The 26,176-nt window shown below is 38.5% G+C and overlaps 1 protein-coding gene across 3 annotated transcripts in view; it reads right to left on the bottom strand.

The window, feature by feature from the left end:
* Positions 1-4,613: 4,613 nt before the first annotated feature.
* The window catches only part of EMCN (endomucin), a 100,672-nt gene continuing 79,109 nt past the window's right edge, over positions 4,614-26,176 (bottom strand). For 2 of the 3 annotated variants that reach the window (XM_059664564.1, XM_059664546.1), the window contains 6 exons: positions 23,926-24,018; positions 23,449-23,502; positions 21,738-21,833; positions 17,110-17,134; positions 15,903-15,964; positions 4,614-6,423 (listed from right to left, as the gene is read on the bottom strand). In XM_059664564.1, coding sequence (XP_059520547.1) covers positions 6,365-6,423; positions 15,903-15,964; positions 17,110-17,134; positions 21,738-21,833; positions 23,449-23,502; positions 23,926-24,018 — 389 coding nt within the window. In that variant the 3' untranslated portion in view covers positions 4,614-6,364. Of the gene's footprint in view, positions 6,424-10,280; positions 10,355-15,902; positions 15,965-17,109; positions 17,135-21,737; positions 21,834-23,448; positions 23,503-23,925; positions 24,019-26,176 lie in introns of all 3 variants that reach the window. The other variant, XM_059664556.1, reaches the window with a different exon arrangement.

Genomic DNA, 26,176 nt, shown 5'->3' with positions numbered 1-26,176 from the left:
AGGGAGTGGGCCATATCACAATAACGGGATGGAGCTGAGGCAGAGCACATAAGTCTAGAATGCCAAAGTGAAGTTTAATCCTTTTCTAAACATAATTCTTAGAATATAGAGACATTAATTAAAACCTGCCTCTTGCAGCATATATATGACAAACAGTGTTCTGCACTCAGTAGGTAAGTGGGCTTCCTGCGAAGCCAGCGGAAACCTCATCTGTGCCTTCTCCCATCTATCAAATCATCTGAGCTCTTTGAGTTAACGAAATGGCATTGCAATGGAAGCAGGGATGTAGTGGCTGATAGTGTTTGTTTTAAATGCTTTCATTTGCTTTATTTTTTAAATTAAATGTATTGGAGTGACATTAGTTAATAAGATTACATAGGTTTCAAGTGTACATTCCTATTATACATGATCTGTATAATGCATTGTGTGTCCAACACCCAAAGTCAAATCATCTCCCATCACCATTTGGCTCCCTTTAGCATTTACTACCCCATTCACCCACTTCTCTCTGGTAACCATCATAGAGTTTCTGTGTCTGAGTTTCAGTTTTATATTCCACACATGAGTGAAATCATATGGTTCTTAGTTTTTCTGACCTGTTTTGCTTAGCATGATATTCTCAAGGCCCATTCATGTTGTCACAAATGGCAGTATTTCATCTTTTCTTACAGCTGAGTAGTGTTTCATTGCATATCTATAACACATCTTCTTTATCCAATCATCTATTGAAGGACATTTTGGTTGTTTCCATGTTTTGGCCAACATGAATAATGCTGCAATGAACATAGGGGTGCATATATCTTTGTGAATAAATGTTTTTACATTTTTTTATGTGTAGACCAGAGGCCCAGTGCACGAATTCATGCATGGGTGGGGTCCCTTGGGGTAGCCTGCAGAGATTGGGCCCCCAGCCTCACAACCCAAGCTCACACCCCAGGCCTCACAGCTTCAGCTTACACCCCCAGCCTCGCAGTCCAGCAGCCCCTCCTGGCACCCTGCCTTGGCCTGACACCACCCGCTCACCTGCTCAACCATCCTGCCCTGGGTCCTGCTCTCATTGGGGCTCATCGAGGCCAGCAGCGCCTCCACTGCTGCCCACTGCTGTGTTGCTGACATTCGCCATGTTCCATGCCAACCCCTGGTGGTCAGCACATGTCATAGCAAGCGGTCGAACTCCAGGTCTCCTGGTTGAACTCCCAGTTGAATGACCGCCCAAAAGGACAATTTGCATATTAGGCTTTTATTATATGGGATACCCAGAAGATAGATTGTTGAGTCATAAGGGAACTCTATTCTTAATTTTTGAGGTACCTCCATAATATTTTCCATTCTCACCAGCAGGGAATGAGGTTCCTTTTCCCCCACAACCTGGCATGAGCCACAAAGTGAGTGAGAGGGAAGGTGCTGGAATCCTAGGCATTCCTCAGATGGCTGCTATTTGTGCTGGGCTTGGAGGTGTCCATGAGAAGCCAAGCTGTGAACCAAGTGTGGCTGCTTCTAGTGCTGGGCTTGGGCCACTTAGCAAAGAGCATGTTGAGGCCAACTCTGCACCCAAGTTGGGTGGAGTGGGGTCTCAGGGAATCTCTAGGGCAGAATGAGAAATGTTAGTCAGGTTGGCGCTCATCTGCTGGCTCTGTGAGGGGAGGACTCAGAAAAGATACAATAGCCTCTACCAGCACTTCTGTCTGGGAGACAGTTGCCCCTCCAACTCTCACCCTGATTCCAGACAATTCAGTTCCTCCCCATATGTCCCTGGAGCCTTTTGAGCTGCTGCCCCAGCATGGGGCTCAGAGCAAGTGAGTTTGAGTAAATCTGTGTGCAGGCCCTTTAAGAGGAATGCCTAGGATTCCAGCACCCTCCCTCTCACTCAGCCACAATCTCTGCTGAATTTTACAGCCAGAGATTATGGGGACTTCTCTTCCTTGGCACTGGAACCCTGGGCTGAGGGTTCTGGTGTGGGACTGGGACCCCTCGCTTCTCAGGGGGAACCTCTACAGCTGAGCTATCCTTCCCGGTTTTTATCCGGCACATGTGGATGTGGGGCCAGACTGTTCCACCTGTCTGCCCCTCCTACCAGTGCCGACGTGGTTTCTTCTTTTTATCTTAGTTGCAGAACTTCCGTTCAGCTAGATTTCAGGTGGTTCTGAATGATGGTTGTTCTATAGTTTAGCTGTAATTTTGATGTGGTTGTAGGAGGCAGCAAGTTCTGCATTTAGCTACACTGCTATTTTGACTACAAGCACCCACTAGGGGTATTTTAATACAACTACTAAGGTGTGAATCTTCTGGATCATTGATCAAAGTGATCAATGAGGATTTTCCAAAATGGATGAACAGAATGTCTGTCTGCCCTGTATGATATCTAGGAATTTTCAGCATACAACTAGTCAGTAATCTTTACCTGGTTTCATGGAGTTTCATGCTAAGTGTATATACAGCTTAATATCTCATTAACAGATACAAATTCAACTATATACAAAGGGTTTTTTTTTTTTAGGTTTTTGTTTGTTTGTGTGTTTTTTTCTTGTTTTGTTTTTTTTGGCTATGTAGCTCCCTCCTGTCTGATGCTCTGCTCCATAAATTCCAGCTACCTGAGTCTCCTTGCGCCAATCTATATCTTCTCAACTCAGTGTGCTTATCAGGTTCTACCTAGGTGTCCTCTTCTCTGCAGCTAGACTCAAATGTGTCAGAGTTGGTTGTTCATAGAGATCACAATTTTGTCCTCTCTTCCTAAGGATCAAAGCTTAATTCTGCCTTTGTCTACTGAAGCAGTTGTTCAGTTTTATAATTGTTTATAGTGGGATGATAAATCTGGACCCTGCTTATACCTATGGCCAGGAGCATGATTGCATAACCCCCTTTTATAGGTAAATAAACTGAGATTAGAAAGACTAAGTAGTATAGTGATGAAGAACAGGGACTTGTGATTTAGGTTGGAATTCAAATTTTTGCTGTTTACTAGTTTTACAACCTTGGGTAACTTATTTAGCTTTCTGTCTTAAAATGGATATGCTTATAATAATGATGGTGATCATGATAATAATAAAAATAATAATATTAGAAATTGTCTCTTACCATTATTGTGACGACTAACCAAGATGATGAAAGTGAGTTTTTAGCACAGTGCTTGGCACAAAATGAGTCTTGGATATGGTATTAGCTAACTAACAATATTATCCTTAATTACTTCGGTAGAATTCTGACTTTAAGTTCAGGAATGCAATATTGATGAACAAGATAGATGTTTTTTCATCACTTATCAAAGCTTGGTTTCCTTTAAAAAGCAGCCAGAACAGGAAATAGGACAGGCCCATAGGACAAATCCCCTTGAAACAGTGACAAAGTACACTCATTTAATGAAACACGAGAAGTCCTGTTAGTGTTTGCAGAGAAAACTTTTAAGAGAAGATCTCTGGATAACCCATTACAAATTCTCAGTTCAGGGTACTTATTTAATTAATCACAATGATGGATATCTTTAATATTAGGCAAAAAATAACAGTTCCATTGTCTTGAGACTATAATTACTCAAAACATAACTTTAAAAATTTTATTTTTGTTGTTGAAAGTATTGCAGATATCACCTCCCTCCCCCCCCCCCCATTGACCCCTTCTAGCCCACACCTGCTGCCTGCCCTAGGCCTTCACCACACTATTATCTGTGTCCATGGGTTATGCATATATGCCTATAAGTTCTTTTGTTAATCTCTTGCCACCCACCCACCCCGCCTTCCTCTGAGATTCCACAGTCTGTTACATGCTTCTATGTTTCTGGATCTATTTTGTTCATCAGTTTATTTTGTTCATTAGATTACACATATGAGTGAGATCATGTGATATTTGTCTTTCTCTGACTGGCTTATTTCGCTTAGCATAATACTCTCCAGGTTTGTTACTCTTTGAGACAGCATGGAGGGACCTAGAAAACATAACTTTTAGAGGACATACCCAGTTGTCTTATTAGGACTCTGTGCAAACTTGAATGATCATAAATAGAGCTCAACAGAGAAAAATCAGGGAAAGCTAGCAGGTTCACTGCTGAAGGTTCTCTGATGTCCTGAGTTGTATATCAGGTAGACAAGAAATAAGACACACAGATTTGTCAGAAATGTAATGAAATATTTCAGCCCATAAAGGAGAATTTTGAAGTCTCTCTATGGGCTGATTATAGCCGGTGTGTCAGCCAACAACATTCCCTTACATAACAAACGTGCCAGTTAGTTAGCTCTTGTTTGTGTTTTACTATCGATAGACTTAAATTATATTCATATTGTCATGCAGAGCAAACACATAGAAAAGTTTGCCTTTGATCTAAATACAGCTATTCCCTCTCTGCAGAGACATTTGAACTGTATATTAGAATAAAGAGCGTGTAACAAGTGAGGCATAGAAAGTAGACAATTTAAATAAGATAATTAAAAATCTAATTAATTATAATGTTGCCTTGAAACTTATTTCAATAGAAGGTTAAGTTGATTTATGAAAATGCAGACATCTGAGATTGATGCTCCAAAATGCCATGAATATCTGCAAATTCCTGAATTTTCTTACCACTCTGACTCTGAAGATTTAATGCAATAGTTGTTAGTATAAAGCATATTCTTTATGCACAATTCTTGAACTAGAATGAATTTTATTCTTTCATGACCATTAAGAAGCTTTCCCTTTTCCCAATCATTGTAAATTCTTCCAACAATTCCTATGCAAAGTCAAGAAAATGGTTTTTCTAGACACCGGAATGACATATCACTAAAGTAATTTAAGTTGCAGAAGAGTTTGTTTCTCTCAGCACATTCTGTGTAACAAAGCTTCTGCCGAGGAGCTCAGTAAAGCATTCTAGGGCTGTTGGCATATTTTCCTTCTGAAGACAAATGCCCCATGTTTGGCGCCCTCCAGCCCCTGTTGCACCAGAGAGAAGACTTTTAGGTTGGAGTTAAGCACGGATAGAACATCTCTCATGGGAAAGTGTATGCATGGGGGATCCTTGCCCTTTTCTCTACCCTCTTACTTTCCTTTTCCCCTTCAATTTCCTATCTTCCTTCTCAAAGAAACACGAGGAGATACCACTTAGAAATTTAGATATGCTTGTTGGTGTCTTAGTGCGCAGACATCGGAAAGCTAAAACCAAGATGATTATTTATATAATCTTTAAAGCTGGAAGTTTTCAAATACACTGCAACAAAAGAAATTTAAAGGGCAGTTTTATATACACCGTTCAGATTCTACTGCACTGTCCTCACATCACTAGGATGACTTAGCATTGACTCGCGAAGGTAATCATACAAGTGAAAGAGCTGCCCCTGGCAGCTTGTTAGTTTCCGAGCTTTCCACAGAACTTCACCCAACATGACATTCTGATTGCACGCATCCAAGAAGTGGTCAAGGTTGATCAGTCAGCTTTCAACTGAATAATCTGCTCCTGATGGAGCGGCAGCTACAATCATGTTTTTTAAGGAAAGGGATACAGTGAAAAATAATATCACAATCATGTATTTATGAAATGTTCATTTCTGTTAACAATCACTGCTAGGACAAATCATTACATTTCTAAAAGAAATTAAAAAAATGCATGGAGATAGTCTTAATTGAAAGGATTACCCTCAATCCTGCTTATGTTCTTAACGAATGCAGTACAGTGTCATAAATGCCCTTACATCCTTGTTACATAGTGTGAATTGCAAATAGAAAGATCAAAGAAATGGTATGACTTACCCCTAACAGGGTCTAATACATGAATCCTCTGTCCCTTTCTCACTTATTACAGATGCCTTTCATTATAGAGTTCCCATAACCTAATAGCCAATCCAAAATTTTTCATAATTATAGGAAGACAATACCTTCGCCACCTTCACGGTCACATTCTGATATTTTAGTGTGTTGAATACAGTCAATATTTATTAAAACTAACATATGAACATATGAATAAAGTATCTTTATGTACAAAGTGGCACGTCATGATTTCTACCTAATATTTAATAATACACTTGCAAATTTTCCCTGCATTAACATAGTCATAGTAGAAAACAATAAATACAAACATTAGGTAATAGAAGAACACCAGGAAAGTAGGAAAGGCACCATGGGTAAAAACTGCCACTTCCGGAAACTTTAAACTTGAAGGAAGGTCACGTCATCAGGGAACCCACATGCCTGGGCTGCCTGGTTAACTGCTCACAAATGCCTTTCCTAAAATCGGTTTTCCTGAGAACGTTCCCAAACAATGTACAAATGTGCTTTCTCCTGTCTCAATGGACAGGAAAGAGCCATGACTTTTTATTCTATCAGATTATTGCATGTCATCTGGACATCATTTTGTTGGGACAGGTGACTGGTATAGACTGGCGAGCAGGACTGGAAGTCAGGATCAGTTCCACAGGTCTTTCTCTCGTTCTACTCCTGGAGCATCGAAGCTGAAGATTAAGCCTGTAGAGAAAAAAAGTTCAGATTCCAAGAAAGTGAGTAAGTAGAGATGTTGGATATGGGGGTGAATGTGTTAGTGACTAGAATAATTATATTCCACCCAGTAGAGTCACTTGAAACTGAACATGTCTGAAAGGAAAACCACTATATTGCCTCCTAAACCTGCTCCCTCTCACTCCATAATTCCCAGCTTTGCGATTACCTCCATGACCCATCCAGTCACTCATGCCAGAAGTCTGGACACCATACGTAGTCCTAATCTTCTTCATTCCTCACTGCTCACATTCAACCAATCACAGAATCACATGTGCCTGACATTTCTCTCTTCCATTCTGTCTCTTCATCCCCATCTCTGTGTCACTGCAGATGTGGTAAGTCCTGTCCTTTTCCGAGAGAATACTGCAATAGTTTTCTGACTTTTCTGCTTACAGTCTCATTCCTTTTGGATTCATCTTTCACAGTAAACATCAGCGATGTGTCTCAAGCACAAATCTCATCATATTCCTCTTCTAATTAAAGCTCTTAACTGTACCTTGTCACTAAGGGACATAATTCAAGGTGTGTTGCTTGGGGTGACAATGTGGGTAATTAAGAAATTTATTGGCAACGTTCATTCTTCTCCTAATAAGTAGAGAGAAGAATGACCAGGCAACTCTCTGCGTCTCTTTCATAGGAAGCAGAGCGAGGACTTTGGTTGATTATATTGGGGCAGAAACAACTTTCTCTGTTGGTCTAAAAAGTAGCTGGAGACGGGAAATGGGCAGTGGCCTGACCTGGCAGGGGCTAGATGCTTGCTGTGTGGCAATGCTGGGGTTTGCTAGAGTCTGGGAGGAGGATGATATGATGGGGGTGGGGCAGGCATGGTGCTGGGGTGGAGACCTGCACCCTATTCTTTATGGCACAGTTGGCAGAAGCAGAGTCTTTGGTAGAGTTGGTTGCACTCTTGCCTTGCATAGGGGAAAGGTGGCCACTGGCTTCCATGGCATGAGGGAGAGGCAGTTTGAGGAGCAGAGAGTGGCCATAGGAGCTATGTTAAGCCTTAGTTTGTGGAAAGGACTGCAGAACAGGGTATTTCTGATGGTCTCCCAGAGCATCTGTGGCTGACAAGAGGGTTCAGCATTAAAATCTCTCTAAATTTTAGTGTATGTGTCATCTTTATGAATAATAGTAATAATACAGGACTTTATAAGCACTGAATCTCTCACAACCTTAAAATTTCATAAATTTATAATTCTTATAAAGAATAAATTATTGCTTTTATAATAAAGTATCACCATAGGTTCTTTAAGTATATTAACACTTTAGAAACAAAGAAGCACAATGATCTTAGGAGAAATGATTGTTTTAGCCTGGTTTTTGGATGTGGAACCCAATGTAATTATTAACCTAATCTATACTTTCAAATGCAAGATATGAAACTATTTGCTTTACCAGTATGGTTTTTTAAAATTGCAAAAAGTTCAAGTAGATTGAAGGTTATATATTTTGGTCTTGATTCACATTTTTGATTAGCAGTAGTATAGGAATCCTCTATACAATTTTATGTTATCATTTCTATTCCATCCTCCATAAATGATCTGTTCATGGTCTTTGCTTTACTTTTCTATTTCCCAATATGTATACAACATCTTTGTATGTTTAGAATATTAATGAACTGGTGTCATATTTGTACATTTCCTCAATTTGTTTTCTTATAATTCTCTTTATATTTGGAATTTTAAGTCATAATACAGTATAATTTCTATCTTTTCCATTGATTTTTCTTACATTGTTTTATGTTTTGAAAATTCTTACTCAGTCAGGCACTTAAAGCATACCTAATTTTTCCTCTATTGTCTCTTTCTTCCTTTAGTCCTTTATACATTTTCTCCGTAGGATATTACTAGCTACTATCCCCATGTCCACACTGATTATTGACCACTTCATTCAGACCATTGTTGGCATCAATAAGAAGGAAGTGTGCTTTCTCTACTTCACATTTTCGCATGGAAATTCTAGTCTTAGCTGAAGTCCTATGTAACAGCAAATCAATTCCTTTAGTGATGTCATCTTTGCTACTTCTTGTCATAAGAGAATTAATCTCAGAAGAAGAAAACAGAGCACATTTGCATTTAAAACACAAATGTGTATTGAATTGCATAGAACTAACATATGTCTAGTCTTTTATTTCAGTGGCCTTCAAAACTTAACACAAGTTATTTTTGTATTAATAGCTCTTTTGACAGTGGTCCCAGTTATTGTTTAACTGAACTTGGCTCCTCTGTAGGTGAACTTCCAAGTAAAGTCAAGTGTTTGCAGCATAGATCAGCTAGGTAAACATCTGGATTCATGTCAGTAGGGTAGTGCTTATGATTAATGTTGCATCAACCATTTTTTCTCAAAAATCTGCAACCAATATAGGAACAAAGGAGTTTTTTATTACAGTGTCTGTAACAGCATCGTATTAGTGGCTGGGCAGGTGACATAGGGAGTAGACACAACAATGATAATCTTCCCCCTGGACACTACCCAGAGTGACTGCCATTTTGGTCAGGCCAATTATGGGCATATATATTTTTTGTTCTTTAAAAAAATATTAGTTTCCAAAGGGCAAATTCTTCTGCAGGTTCTAAAAAGAACCAAATACTAATTGTGAGGGCTCTTAATCAATGCTTTGTATGAAAATGAAATGAGTCAGAAGAAAATCTGAGCCAATTCTAGGAAAGCAAAGACAATTGCATGCTAAGCTGGGACAGTTAAATCCAGGAGGACTAAAATTGGCTTGCACTCTTTTAAATATATATTTTATTGATTTTTTACAGAGAGAAAGGGAAAGGGATAAAGAGTTAGAAACATCGATGAGAGAGGAACATCAATCAGCTTCCTCCTGCACACCCCCTACTGGGGATGTGCCTGCAACCAAGGTACATGCCCTTGACCGGAATCGAACCTGGGACCTTTCAGTCTGCAGGCCGATGCTCTACCCACTGAGCCAAACCAGTCAGGACAAGGCCTGCGCTCTTTTAATGAAATGAGAAATACACCTGCTTTGCCCTGATTCCTGGTTAAAGCATGGAGCACACAGAATAGCAGTGTTGCTTGTAAACATAGTTTTGAAAAGTTTTAATTATTTATTGATTAACTATTATGGTAGTGAAATTGATCATCTGCATATGGTAGTCACTAAAATACCTGGAGGGCTTTGTCACTCAGCTAGTTATAGACCAAGAAATTGTCTGCATGACTGGTTTGGTATAAAAAACTCCAGGTGAAACTACATTTTGGATCACCTTGTTTGAGGTGCTCTGTGCACACATCCATGGTTCCTGGACCCAGAGAGGAAAGACATCCTGGTGTAGTCCTTACGGAGGGAGGACAATCGGACCTCCAAGCTGGCTTCTCTGGATTTCGTGCCCTGTGCCAGCTTTTGGCGGTGATGCACCTCCCAACACTAATGCTGCTGCTGTGTCATAACCTTTCCTGCAATAAACTACACATTTGTAAGCATTCTCATTTTGAGTCCTGTGAGTCTGGAATAGCAATAGGACCCTGTCTAAGTGCACTGTCAGTGTGTGTATAGTGACCCAGATAAAGGCAAACTTCAATGAGAAGGAAACATCCCCGATAGGCAGGGACTGTGCCATTCTGAGGTAGGCCGGGCGACTAGAAGAACTTTTTACAGCCTCCACCCCCCCCAAGCCATTCATTGCTCTGGCAAATCATTTTAGTGTTTGTTTTTAGACAAGTAGACAATGATGGTTTCATTGGCACAAACCATTAACTTTTCTCCTAATAAAAGTCTTTGAAAGTCATCTAAGCTGCAACCGGCTAACAAAGCAGACATTAATGAGTAGCTCAGTGAATGAAATTAGGAAACTTACATATTTACTGCCCAGGTGTGGGGAGGATTCATCAAGCTGTCAGTTTTTGGTTTTTCCTTGTGCAGAGCGCTCACCTAGGAACAGAAGATGTTTTGAACCTTAAGCTCAGGGAGTGAATAAAGATGAAAATAAAGTTTCTTGGCTTGTTTTTGTTTTTCAAGAGAATTCTAACTTCCCTGCAAGAATGACATTAAAGCCACAATTTGCCTCTTGGTATGGCCTTTTCACAAAGACTTATGAGCTCTTTTAGGCCATTTTCTGTTTCACCCTAAAAGAGCAATGGACGCTAACTCACTCCCTGGGAATGGTGTGTGTGTGTGTGTGTGTGTGTGTGTGTGTGTGTGTGTGTGTGTGTGTGAATGGGAGGTGATAACAAGAAAGGTACCCTAGGGAGTGAATTATTGATTATTGCTTGCTCCATGAGCTGGCCCTGCCTCAGTAAACCTATGTCATATATTTCAAGTGCCATTTTATCAGGAACACATTCTAGGATCCTCTGTTTAATTCAGTGAGAGTTTTGTGAAATTGAATTTATAGGTCAATAGGAACACTTTGTTGACATACAGCATAGCAGAGGGGACATTACTCAAGTTAACAGTGTTATTCCATTATCCAATATAAGGATAAATATTAACCTAGGAAACTGAGAGGCGTGCCCCTGGATTCATGATCAACACATTTCACACTACCTGCATCTTTCAGACAGACTCAAATATCAACACCTGTCACACTACATAAAATCAAAATGGATTATAGTCTCCAGCTTTGAGAATAAATGTCATTATATTACTCCAGGTTTTATCTACCAGTTAGGAAAGCTGTCTTTTGGGGACACCGTTGATGTCACCTGTTACCTGCACAGTCATGGAGATAATAAATAGTGCCAGAAACCTATGAGGAGAACAAACCCAGTTTGTTCTTGATATTTTTCTTGCAAGAGTGCCTTAGGGCCAAAACCGGTTTGGCTCAGTGGATAGAGCATCAGCCTGCGGACTGAGGGGTCCCGGGTTCGATTCCGGTCAAGGGCATGTACCTTGGTTGCGGGCACATCCCCAGTGGGAGGTGTGCAGGAGGCAGCTGATCGATGTTTCTCTCTCATCAATGTTTCTAACTCTCTATCTCTCTCCCTTCCTCTCTGTAAAAAATCAATAAAATATATTTTTTTAAAAAAGAGTGCCTTAGGTCCCATGCTCTGAGAAGTACCAATGCCATGATCCTCATGGCCTCTACCCCAGGACAGCTCTTGGCTCACTAAAGGCACAGCATCTCCTGTAATCAATGGGTATGAAGTACAGGAATGAGAAGTAAACAAAATAAACCTTCATCAAACCTTACTGTCTTTCAGAAATGTAAAGCAAACCTTATGAAAATCATTACAATTCTTAATATCCCCTTCCAGGTCTCTCTAATTGGGAATAGAGAATGTGAGAAAGATGCAATAGCAATCTGATTCCAATAGAGTTATAATAATGATGTCTATGGTAAAAGCTAATGAAACACATGCACCTAGAGAAAAGAACCTTCGGTGAATGCATGCAGAGAATGAGCCAAACATTGAAGGGCTGGGAAGACAGAAGCTGAATCTATGTATGGCTTTATAAATCCATTCGTGTGTTTTTTTGTTTGTTTGTTTTTCTGTGGTTTTTTTTTTTTTTTGCTGATCTTTACACTGTTGCTTATTTCTTGTTGTTAATGAACTTTTAATTTGTAAAAAAAAAAGCAAATAAAAGTGACTGTGCGTTTACGATAATATACTGATCAGTATTAGCATACTGATAATGTGTAATGACCATATTGAGGGAGGGGCAGGGGACAGGAGAGACATTGAAGGGAGCGGCTACAGGGTTAAGCCTTGGATTGACCTGTTGGCAAAGCCACCAACAAGTCCCAGCTTAGAGGGCACAGCCCGCTTAGCATAATTAGGCTTGACCTTATGATGCTCCCTAGATCTTGGGGAGGGAGATGCAGCAAGTGCTGCCAAAACAAGTGAAACTCACAAGAACACTGTAACTATGGTGACCACTACCTTGTTTGCCTCTGGCTATAAAATAAAGGCTCAGCTTGCTGTCTGGATCTCTCTCTGGGGCCTTAGCCAGGCACAGGAGATCCACCTAGACCCAGCTTATTCTCTTTGTCTGTCTTTTCTACATCCTCTGCCGCCCTGGCTCAGGCTCACCGAACCCTTGGCTGAGTTGGCCTGGCACACACCATCCCCTTCAAAAGAGCTTGAGCGCATTGAGGAACAGAGGGATAGGAGATGAGTGACATCTGGGGAATGTGCCTTATTAAGTGGTTCAAAACCGAGCAGAAGTCTGGCACAGCACGGCAGGCCCGGCACACAGGCTCAAGTGTTTGAGCTTAATCTCAGCTAATACACACTTAGAGTTTTTAAGCAGAACAATATTATAATGAATTCAGATATCATTTTTTTTCTTCCTCCAAATGGTTCAAAATCAAGCTATGCTTTGAAACTAAATTCAAAGATACTGTGTTTTCTTTTTTCTGTGCAGTCATATATTCTTTAACTAATTAAGCAGTTTTCTTCATAATTCTTGTTGCCTTTAATTTAAAAAATGAGATAATGTATAACTTTCCGAGATGTGATGTCGCTGGGAATCACATTTAACATGCATCATGTCACATGTATATTTTGCAGTCATCATGGGATGTTTAACTTGGCCAGATTCTTTACTGAAGCTGTGTGGTATATTCTGGGTATTCATAAAAGACCCCTTGATCTGCCATGTTTGGTGTTTAATTTTTGCTAAAAGCACATTCTTGTTATACTCTACTAGGCTTTCTTTTACTTAAAGAAAACCCCTAATTTAAATAATCAAATTGTAAACATTTATGGGCTACATTTTCAGCAGAAGAACGCTGTTTGAGAGAGAACATATTCAAAGAAAGCAGGGAGTGTGGATAGATGAATATCTTAGTCTAATCAGAGGAGGTTCAGGGGCAAGGAACTTTCTTATCAGCACAAAATGACCAGAGCAATAACCAAGGTTCACTGAGGCTTCTAGAAACCCAGACAATTTAGCACCCACTGGCATTTCCCTTGAAGGTGGGTGGCTACGGAGCTCTGTTTCCTTGGAGACATGACTTATTGACCTCTAAAATGACACAACTCACTTTCAGATATAAGACCAGAGTTTATTAATTGAAATACTGACCAATCCAATGAACTCATGGCCATGGAAGCTCAAATTTCATTCTGTTACCACTTAGGCACATTAATTCTTTCTTAGAAGCAAATAACATAAAATGTGTCACTCATCAATTCTGAGTGATGGGTAGTCAGGTATTTGTTCTAACAAATTACTTTCTACATTTTTAAAATTTCTAAAAAATTTTATATAGGAGATAGGGGGAAATTGGGCTAAATCTGTGAACTTATATCAAACCTAATCTTTTTAGATTTTATTTTAGTTTTATTTTAAGAAAGATGTCATTGTTGGACAAAGGATATTTAAGTAAAAATAATTATAATAATATAACTTCTGTTAACTATGGTGAACATAATTTTATAAAAAAATCTTATTTTAATAAGTTTGAAAAGCAGGGGAAAGAGATTTATTTGTGTTTTAGGAACCAGACTTTAGTAAGAATTGTGGTGGCACAAAGAGCATTTGCAGATCATTATGTTTCAGATGATTAATTCTAGGCTGTTGAAACGTTTGAATCACCAATTCGCTCTTGTCATCTGGTTGAATATTTCCACAGTAATCAGTTGGGTTGCCCATTTAAAGGTTATTTTATTAAGTGAGATGTGAGTCCTAAATTGAAGTTGGCAGAAATACCAGAAAAGTACCAGAGAACAGATCTGATTATTTCCATGATAATAATGCCTCCTTATGAAGTAAAGGGAGCTCGGAGAGTTAAGAGTCTTAATTATCACACCATAGTCTATTCCATTTATTACTTCAATTACTAGGAGAGTGAGAGATGTCAGCTGATGTGGAATTTTCATTGGTCCTTACAGGAGAACCAGATATTAAATTTGCCATCAAGAAACAAAAGGTTCTTTAGAGTTTTCCCCTCTGGAAGCCTCAATTCTGGTGTGCGTTGTCATTTCCCTGGTAGAAAAGGATGGTAGAGTGGGGGGTCCTGATCCCAGCCCCTCCCCCAAGGAGAACCAGGGGCTCCTACACAGAAGCTTCTTCCAAGTGCTGGGCAGCCAGCCCATCCCCAGCTGGGGGAGCCCAGGCTGCAGGTTAGGTTAAATTCCCAATGGACATGACGTTATAGTGATGCTTGCTTACAAGTCACAGGCAGATTCTGAGAACTCTTCTTGACAAATGGTATAGGCACGCTCAGGATCTTTCATGGACTTACTCAGGACTAGTTCATATTTAGGCTCCTTTTCTCTGACCTGGTGGAATAGGCTAGGCTACTTCGTGGAGCCAGGTGAATGGCTAGGGGACCTGTGAGTGGTTTCCAATCACCCTATGAATGAATTTTACTCCTCTGCCCATTCAGATGGTTACCTCTGAGAGAACCAGGTAGGAATAAAGGAACCAGGTACATCATGAAGGAAGGTCTCTCTTAAGAGACTGGCTCATGAGAGGGGTTTGGGCCTGTCTACAGATATTGGGTACCCTCACTTCTCAAGTTTTCTGTTTGCTTCTTGTAGTTTGCTCTAGTTAGAATTTCCTACCTGAAATTGGGACCACATTCAGCCTTTGAGAGCTTGCTCTTGAAGTGAGACAATATTTATAGCTTTCTGTCTTATTAAAAAAATTGCTACATATTTATAATGTAGTTTATCATTCCATAGCTCATAATTTAAATAACATCAGCATTCTCAAACTATTTTGTGTAAGTAAAATTGGGGGAATTGAATGGTTAAATGTATTGATGTAACTTGATAGTTAAGTTAGAGCCACATGGACCATTTTGTAAAGCTAATAATTACTTTTTATTTATCTGCTTTGTGATATTGGTGTTTTAAATATGTGGTCTACTCAAAACAAGAAAACAATCGGTGTTTTTTTAATTTTAAAAGCTATGTGGCATCTCATTTATCATTGCTCTTGATACACTACTATAACTCAAACAAATCATATATATATTTTGGAAAAAAACACACATTTACATTTCAAATCAAGCAAAATCAAAACCTAAGAAACTGGAAAAAGAAATGTAAATTTTATCAACAGGAAATTGTGTTTTTTCCTCATGGGGAAACTCAATTAACATCATGTGAAGTTACAAAATATGATTTACACTTTAACTGATAAATCCTGGTTCCAGGGGAGTATACACAGCAATTAGCAAAAATGAAACAAGATAACAGAGATAATAAAAACCCTACATAGCACATGTAATGTTCTTTCTGCCATTACTGCAGAATGGAAAATGACTCTAGTTACCTCCCATTCTTTTGAACACATCTACACATTATAACAAGCAACTTCTAAAAGCCAGATAATCCAAAAATTTTTACCCCAAAATTATATTTTTAGGGCTTGTTTTTCCTTTCAAGGAAAATTTGATACTTATTGGGAGCTACTAACTATTTCTGAAGAAGCTATGCTTTCCGGTTATGTTTCAACATGAACAAAATCCAAGCAGAATTCTGAAATTACCCTTTTTCATCTAATCCACAATTTGGGAGCTTACCCGACTCATGAGAGATTGTCTTCACAGTGAGGAGCTTCACACTCTCTTTATCGGACTGGGGTCTATTTGGGACAGAAAGCATTAAATTAACGCCAGAGTAATTAGCATGGCCTGTCTGGGATAGAAAGTAAACATTATACACACAGAATGAAGAAGATACACAAGCATATATATATTTTATGGTTTTTTATGGCAAAACTCGTGTCTCTTCACATGCAGACACACACATAGCACTTTCCACTTCTGGAATTGAGCCAATAAATCCCCATCATTCTGCTACAGCAATGGTCCTCAGAGAAATTAAACATCAAGACGGGTCATGGGAAACACCTGTCACAGGTCTTTATGGTACATGGCTTCAGTCCTGAATTACAAAGGGAAAGACACAGACATGTTTCCAAACTTTGGGAGCTGCTGATAAATTCTAAGAGTATCCCTTTTTACGAGGACACTGGACACTGCCGGTCATTTTAGCTAAGGGTTCCCGCCTCCTCTTTCTCAAATTCCATACACTTTCAAACCTTTTTTTCCCCCTGGACTTCTCAAGAACCTTTATTTCTAATTAAGCAGGGTAGGTGACCTACAGATAGTATTTCTAAGTTTCATTGCCTGATGAACATACAAAAACACCTACATAAAGGCAGCATACAAATTCAGATCAACAAAGAAAACGTAAGCACAGAATTGGTTTTAACATTCATTTAAAAAAATAGTCTCTTTATAGCATCTTGATGGCAACAGTCGGGTGGATTGGTAACAACTGCTTTGCTTGTTTTTAAAAAGTCAAAGCAGAACACACATCTACTGTTAAAAAAGCCATTCAGAGCTGTCTCAAGGTGCAGACATGATAGTTCCCTAATTGTGAGAAACATACTGAAAATTCCACTGGGAAAAGTATTTTAAAACTCTAGGTATGTTTTATATTATATTTATTATTGTAGTGATATTCATTTTTCTATTTTTGCATTTCACTTTCTGATTTGCCATTTTAATAGTTTTGAATAGCTTAAGAACAGTCCTCTTTTAGTTGCTGGAATTTCCGTTGAAAAGAGAGAACTCTGAAAAAAATAGTTAAACTCCATTTACAATACTTTCTACACAAATTCTTTAAAAATACAAACAAAGATGTGTAAGTAAAGGATCAATAATTTTCCTATGTAAATGATACAGTCAGAGCTTCTAGAAAAAATGATGTAGCTTTACTTACTGGTCATTCCCATTTTCTGCTGTGCCTAGGAGAGGAGAGAATTATAAGAGTTATAAGAAGCTTGGCTACAAAAAACTTGAGACCCCTGCCACTTTCAGTGCAGAGATATTTCTAAAGCCAATTTTTTGACTTTTTTAATCTCTTCACTCCCTGCCTCATTGTTCATTTTCTCAGACATGATTAGCACTCCTTCCTCAGGTATGGCTAATACATTCACGGGATAGCCCCCAAGTAGGCCAACTCCACTGAACTTACTTCTGCACTAACTTTCTTATCACTATGTGAAACTACTATTTGTTATCACATAGTCCACAAACACCAGAAAAGGTCTCTGTTTATTTCAGTACCTCTGAAAAAAATTCTCCTCAAAGTTCAATATTGCCTTTTTATACCAGAGAATTGAATTTCTGACATTTCTTTATTCATGGCTCTTTCTGGGGACACAAATCTCTGTATTTGTGGTGAACTATGATATTGCTTCTAATTGCATCTGAATCACATTAACTGAGTCTCTCTAAAGTGCCCTGCAAAATATCACTGAGGCTACTAATGGCATCTAATCTTCTGTATGCTTTTCCAAGCTGCTTACAGCACCTGGCAGAAAACAACCTGGGCCTAGAGAGAGAACGCTGGTGATTCACATGGCCCTGGGAAGCAATGGTGGTAAAACCTTGCATTCACTGTGGCCTATCCTATATAATAAAAGCCTCATATGCTAAGTGTCCGGTCGGCCGTTCAACCAATCAAAGTGTAATATGCTAATGATATGCTAAGGCTGCTCAACCACTCACTATGATGTGCACTGACCACCAGGGCGCAGACGCTCTGACCAGTAGGTTAGCTTGCTGCTGGGGTCTGGCTGATTGGGACTGAGCGATCGGGACTGAGTGAGACAGGCCGGACATGCCCCAGAGCCCTCCCGCATCCCTCCCCGGCCCCGACCGTGCACTGGTGGGGTCCCTTGGCCTGGCCTTCACCCTCTTGCAATCTGGGACCCCTCGGGGGATGTCAGAGAGCCAGTTTTAGCCAGATCCTGATCCCACTGGTGCACAAATTCGTGCCCTGGGCCTCTAGTTGTGTTATGAAGACCTTGATTTCCACTAATATTCTGGGTAGTTCAGCTTCACCTGGTAAGAGTCATACACCACCATGACTCTTAATTCCTGCAATTTAATTCATGGTACCCTATGCTGTTCACCAAGTCGACCTGACCTTGTCTTCCCTACCATCAGTAGGGTTTTAACAGCACTTTAAAATTCCTACTATAAGTGCTTTATATGATATCACCTGTGATGCTCACAGCCCTGTTCCTACATGCAGTGGATACTGTTTCTATGCCTATTTTAATATTTTTCCTTGGGATACGGTAATAATGGGTTTATTACCAGATAGACACATACCAACAGACTACTTTTGGAATATATGCTGTTCTATTTGGGTTAAAGCTCAGACTACTGTCAACATTATCCGGATAAACTCAATTTCATATTGAAATCTGATTCATGTTGTCTTCCAGTGAGCAGAGTGGGCTTATTAATTTTCTGAACTCAATGAAGTCTCACCCACATTTTGAAGACTGATTACTGTGGGTGTTTAATGGTGCTAATTTAATGACAGCAATGCTATAAATTCTGTTTGGCAAGCAAAGTTAATGAAAACCAAATAGATTTGGCTAATTGCACAACTGCCAAACTTGGTTATAAAGTATTGTATGTCTTCAAAATAATTCTCCATAATTATACTAATTTTATTTTATTTTAATTTTCATAGTGGTTGGAATTTTATACATTTCCCCCCTCAATGATTCAATTCATCCATAGAGTCCTCTTTAATTGCAAATGTCAACTTTTCAGTTAACTAATTTGCAAATCTTCCTATGTAAAACAGTTTTTCAACAGAGGGTGTTTTTACAGATGGATTTAGCACACTAATTTCTTTTTTAAAATCTCTTCTATGTGCTCAACACCCACAAGTTTCAACTTGGATGGTTGATTTACCATAAAAAATAGTATTGGTGGTTATAAACTTAGAGAAATTAAATTGATTTATAAAAATGCTATTTCCCTTCTGGAAACTGAGCAAGAAAACATATTTTAGACATTCTTAAGAGGCTATATTCACTAACTCCCAAAGGGAAAGTCATTGATGTGTTTATTCTCATTCTCCACCAAGGTCTAATATGAACACTACTGTTTTTTGTCGTTTTCATTTGTTTGTTTTTGTCTCATAACTTCCCCTTGCACTGCTACGCTCTTGCACCAAGCTGTCCGTGCAGTGCGTGGTTAGACACTGGCTGCAGGAACAGCATTTGTTAGTACCCAGAGGGCACACTGTCTATGGGGTAAACAGTGTAGCTTATATATCTTATAAAAATGGATGTTTACTTTTTAACAGTATTTGAAACTTAGGTAGAGTTCTGCTGGTGAAATATTTAGAATTAAAATGGGGAAAGGCAAGGTTCTATTTTATTGAAAATTTCAGTCAACAAGCATATAGTAGATTCTGTCTTATAACATGCACAATGCAATGAGAATAATACATGATGTGTGACTAGAGAGGCTGCCCGATATTATGGACTGAATGTGCGTGCTCCCCTAAAATTCATATGTTAAATCTTAATGCCTAATAGAATGTCATCAGGATGTTGGGCCTTTGGAAGTTGATTCGGTCGGAGGGTTGCGTCCTCAGTGGGATTAGTGCCCTTATGAAAAAGACCACAGAGTACTTCTTTGCTTTCCACTATGTGAAGACATAGGGAGAAGGTGGCCATATATTAGCCAGGAAGAGTACCCTCACCAGACACCCAGTCTGGCACCTTGATTGAACTTAGCCTCCAGAACTGTGAGAAATAAATGTGTATTGTTTAAGCCACACAGTCTTGGTATTTTTGTTATAGTACCTGGAACAGAGTAAGGGGACACAGGTACAAGGAGAAGTAACTATACTATAACATGGTGAATTTCATAAAATTCTATAGAATTCTGCTTAAAGAGATGGTGTGTTATGCAAAGAAAGATACATTAAATTGGTGTTTGTGGTAGGTGCTAATGGACAGATGGGACATTGGAATTTTATGAAAGTTACATGCTGGGCTGGACATTATAAGAGAAAGAATAGCATGGACAAAGGCATGGATACATAACACCACATTGCACAAGCAGGGCAGGGGCCTGTGATGGGAAATAGATTTATGTTTAAGATAATAGAGGGGAGTGTGAGCCATGGGAGCTGAAGGGGGATTCAGATGAAACATTGAATAAAAAGCTCAATTTCCTGGAATAGAGAAAAGACAATAAGGTTAGAAGAAGTCTGAAAAAGTAGGGACCTTAGTTAATACTAATGTATCAACTAATATTAGTTAATTCATGTGACAAATATGTCATCTTTTTATTTTTATATATTTTTATTGATTTCAAAGAGGAAGGAAGAGGAAGAGAAAGATAGAAACATCCTATATAATAAAAGGCTAATATGCAAATTGTCCCCTTGGGTGGGAGTTGGACCCACCAGGAGCTCAACCGCTCTCTGTGAAGTGCACTGACCATCAGAGGGTGGCACGGAATGAAGGGAGGACCCGGCTGTCAGCTGTCAGCCAGCCACCGCTAAGGACCCTACCAGTGCACAGAGTTCGTGCACTGGGCCTCTAGTCAATGATGTTTGAGACTCATTGATCAGCTGCCTCCTACATGCCCTCTACCTGGGATCAAGCCTGCAAACCGGGCATATGCCCAGACCTGGAATAGAACTGTGACAGTGACCTCCTGGTTCATAGTTTGACACTCCAACACTGAGCCACACCGGCTGGCCTATATCATCTTAATAATAAGAATAACAGTTATGTGGTATGTGGGAACTCTTTTGCAATGTTTCTGTAAATGCAAATCTATTTTAAAATTAAACATTTATTTAAAAAAAAGAATAAAAAATAGAATGCCATTACAGGATTCTTCAGTATTTAGAGGCAGGGAGAAGATGAAACATCAAAAAGAAGTAAACAAAGAATGTTTAAAAGAGAGAAGTGACTTTTTTGAAGAAAAGGGAAAAGACTTCCAAATGCTACTGGAGAGGTTAAAAAGGGTAATAATTTCAACCTAGATTTCCACTAAAAATTGCAATAATGTTCAGTCCCGAGGAACCAATTCAATTAGCAGAACACGCAGTCATGAAGGAAGACGTTTTCATTGGAAGGGAGCTGTGCTTCCCAGAAGGGAAGTGAGTCACAGGACACACTTCTTCAGATTATGGGCCCCTAAACTACATTCTCAGCAAGACTTCGCTTCATCCTCTGTTACCCGGAAAAGGAACAAGCCTTCACAATAGGGAAGGCATACCCTTTCATGCCTTCTGTACTCCCACATTCCCTCACCTGCCCACAAAACGGGCTGTTAAATTGAAAGGTATTTGTTCACATTTGATATCTGCCACTAGTAGTTAATCCCTTTTCCTTACATTCACCAGCATTCCACAGATTTCTCGGTTCATTCCCCTCTATATTTGAGATCAAGCAATATGGCATTTTATTTATTTCTACAATTCCCTCCTCCCCTTAAGAGTATAAACTTAAGTTTAGATCTAGCATGAGCATTCTCCTTTCAGGAAACAAAATGAAGCAAAACACTGTTACCCACCTGGGTCTGTCTTCCTGCACAGTCGATACAAACCCACCAGAGCAAACACTGAAAGTGTTATTACAATTAGAGCAATAACCACTGGCAGAATAATACCTAAGAAGCAGTGGAGACATTGTCAGTTAGAGTGGCAATTGAGTTTCACAATAGTTTATGAACTGAGCAAAAAAATGCATGCTTTCCTCTTTAAATATCATTCTATTTAAAATGTTGTATTTTAAGCAAAGAAGATCTATCTGATTCATGGGTTTTGCTTTAGTTGTCATTTCTGACGTATCCACTTGATGTCAGTCTTGTAGCCTTTCTGAACTAAAATTTCAAACCTAAGAGAGATAGTTCTCCATTCTTCTGGAGACTGGGGGAGTGAGGAAATGGGAGACAAGAGGCAGAAGATGTCCGCTAGACCTAGAGTCAGACCCACATTCACTCATATATTCTTTACTACTTTATAGCCAAATTATTGGAAAAAAGGACTTAGATAGCCAATACTGAAACTACCCTAGTTATAGAGCTGGCTTTCTAAAAACCTCACAAATATCTTTCAATGGTACTATCTTAGAACCAGAAAAAGTATAAAATAGCGTAAGTGGATATAATTGGATATCACAGGGCACATTATTTCTAAACATGAACAAATGGTTCAAGAACAATGTGCATGTGTACATACATGTCTCTGCGATTATGTTTTTTCCTATTTTTAGTAAGAGGAGGGTTTTACTGTTTATTTATTAATTAATTTATTTTAGCATCTGCCTCTTTTCTGCCAGTCATTTCCAGATTGAAACAACAGTGATAAGATGAAAACTCTGTCCTAGGGGTAAAGCTAGAGTTATAGAAATTATAGTTACCATTTAGTAGGTATTCTCATCTGCTTGCTTACTGGTATGTGTTCCTCAAGTTTATCAGGGAATGAGAATAGCTAACCATTTCATTTGTAAAGTGGTTCTCACTTCCATTGTTATGATTAAATATTTGTTTTAAGTAGGTTCTGGGTTCATATTAGACCTTCAGTGAGATCATTAGTGCTTCCCAAATGAAGAAACCATAAATCATCAGGTCAATGAGTGCAATTCTGACCTATTGAATGGAATGGCTTTACCTAAACCTATCATCCCAGCTTCATATGTATTCACATTAGTCTTAATTTCCAGGGAAATTAAGTCCATTTAGTCCTAGCATAAACATATACAAGGTGGAGCAAAAGTAGGTTTACAGTTGTTCATATGGAAAATAACACAATAAGAATGCATAACAAGAATGAACTCGGTGTTTCACTCAAAACTGTAAACCTATTTTTGCCCCACCTGTATGTTAAATGACATACTAGTATATCTATTTTTGCTAAAATGGAGTATTTCTTAAAAGGCCATTTTAACATGAAGACAAAGTTTTGTAAAGGTAAACAACTCATTTTTATGGGGATCTCTGTCTGTATACTTTGGCTTATCTGAGACTAGTCCCATCAATTCACCTTGACGTTTGGTGGTAATTGCTTAGCACTAAGGTAAGAAAATAATCTCAAAAGTGTGCTCATTAAGACTCATACGTAGGAAATTCTCTAAGCAAGTGGCAGTCAGACAGGATTTTAATGGGATTGCAGGTTCAGTAAAGCTGATAAAAGTCTATCTGTAATTGAATTCCTTCCCTTATTGCTAACATTAGAATATTCTGCATATCTATGTCTATGAATGAAGATATGTCTGTTACTCACTGGAATGAGAGGAGTTGGTTGAAGAAGGGCTTGCATTTTTTTCATTTTCAGTGCCTATTATTTTAAGAAAGAAAAAATGAGTTACCTTTGGTTAATGTGCCAATCCTCACAATCCTCCCTTTATCCTCAATTTAAGTAAGCCTCTGTGATCTATAGGTAGGATGCTTCAAATGAATACATTTATTTGATCTCATTCTGAAAGAATTCTGTTTTGCAAATTAAGATTGTCCGGGTGGTTATGTATACAATTTTATGAGTTTGGACATACATCCATGAAACCATCACCACAATCAAAGCAATAGACATATCCATCACCTGTAACAGTTTCCTCATGTCTCCCCTTTTATAGATGTGTGTTTTTGTATAGCAATTATAATTTAATAAAGCTGTTATTATATTTTTAAAGATTGGTAGGGTTTTCCTGGTGATAAGGAGTTGAGCGAAGTGAGTTTCTAGTCATGCACACAGAAATCATACCTTGAGATTGTGAGATGTTTTCTGCAATTGCTGTTGACATTGGGGGTGATATACTGGCTTGAGAAGGTGAGGCATCTGGTTGTGAAGTGCTAACTGTAGGAAAAAATCAGACAGCCAGAGTCAAACTATAGTGTTAACTCTTCTTATTGAATTTCTTTGCAGATTCAAATAGTTTGCATTTCTGAAAATCTATGAAAACACTTTCTTGTTGAATAATAGGATACATACAATTGTACATTAAATCCTAAATTCATCTTTTCCTCCTGTAATAACAATTACATTCTGAACCTCAAAACCTGGGTATCAGTATTGCATCTTCAAGAACAGCCAAGAAAATTTGAGTACATCTCTTATCTTAGGCTGCAACCTGTATCACCTACAGCATGAGATTCTCCTGGGATGAAAATCTATACAAAAGCATTATTCACATTTCAGATATTATAACTTTGGGTGATAGTGATTTTTTTCCATCACACATACTTATAATGAACATAAATACACAGGACTTCATTTCTACAGTGTTACTTACTGGTTAAAAAGAAAGACTGCAGTTGAGGCTATGGTTAAAAGTTGGGGGAAAATAAAAAAAATCCTTTGTTTTCATCTTTAAAGCTCAGCAGTGGTTTACATTTATGTGGCTTATCTAGAGTAACTGCTGCTTGGTTACATTTTTACCACAGCCCATAATCTTTTCTTTCAAAGAACTGTAAATTAAATTTATTATAATTATATTTATTTGCTTAAGTCAACATTTGCCATCTTCAGTTAGAAGGACTGAAACAAAAAATAAATAAAAATATACAATTCAAAACCAACAAATCTCAATAAATTTCAAAGAAATACAAGTAATCAAATATTTTATAAGTGTATAGAACTTATTCTTATAAATTTTGGATAAGATTAAATTTAGAAAATTTTTGAAAAATCATCCACTTTTTCTTGTTCTATAAAGTGATATCTTTTCATCACACCTGTTTGCCTTATCTTTCTACTGAACTGCAAGTTTCTGGAGTGAGAAGACCACAACTCCCACCACACCCCACATGGAGCTCTGACTACAGTGAGTGTGCAGTAAAATGTAGCTGGCAGCTTGGCTGAACTAAGAGACACCTCTTATAATCATGGCCCCTCAAGAGTATCAAGGCCATGTATAGTTGCCTCAAAGAAACTGATATTGCGTTTGACTGCCTTGGATCTTTTCTTCTGTGCCACCCACAGCCCAGCATGCACTGCATGCTCATGCATTTTTGACATCTGTGGGGGAAGAATAATTTTTAGAGTTTATACCATGTAAGAGATCTGTGGGAGAAAGCTAGATATATGCCCATAAGAACAAAGAAAAATGTCAGCCTAGTGCACTTGGCAGGCAGAAAAATAGAATATTAAATAAAAGAAGGGGAACTAGCTGAATCCTTCAGAATTTCAGCTTATTTTTTCAGTGTCCAGGGTTTTAGTGAAAATGAATGTTTTTCTATTGTGTTGGTAGAGTATGAGATGGCTGATAAAATAACCAATGGCATTAATCCATCTGGGATTTCCCAAGGGTTAATTTTCAAGACTCCTACTTTATTACCTTCTCATAGACAGGTTAAGTGGCAGCTACAGTTCTAACTATAATCTATCTAGTTCCAAGGAAGCTCCCATTTTCCTATTTAAATTGTGTTGATGACCTAGTGCCAATTGTTATTGATAATGATCTATAGGTAGGCAATAGAATTAACTCTTCTCAAAAGGAGAATTCATTGGGTCCTTGAACAAAGACCTAACATTTTTTCTTTTTGTTTTCCCTTTAACCTCAACCTTTACTTAATAAATAATTTCTGAATCCAGTACACACAAACACACACACACACACACACACACACACACAGCCCTACAATTTACCTCTATTACATGTAATGCCTTCTGTTTCTTTCTATTCACTTTTATTTCACTTTTAAAAATGCTGCTCATGATACACTAATGGGAGTTAACTCACAATTTGAGAAATCCTGTCGATTAGCACGATCATATTAATGCAGTTATGTGTCTTGGCTGAATTCATCAATTGTGAGTCTAATGTAATTCATTCATGACTAAGATAGCAGGAACCACAATGTGTTCAGAGCTAATAATCTCTGTGAATTTTGCTAATACTTTATGATCCTACATTACTACTACACTAGTATTGGCAGAGAAAGTACAAGAGAGGTATAATAGATGGTTAAGATCAGGATTTTCAAGACTGAGTACCTGTTTTCAAATTTGAATG

The sequence above is a fragment of the Myotis daubentonii genome, chromosome 1 (assembly GCF_963259705.1).
Source record: "Myotis daubentonii chromosome 1, mMyoDau2.1, whole genome shotgun sequence".
Classification (NCBI taxonomy): Eukaryota; Metazoa; Chordata; class Mammalia; order Chiroptera; family Vespertilionidae; genus Myotis; species Myotis daubentonii.
This window is presented reverse-complemented; position numbering and strand designations above follow the sequence as displayed.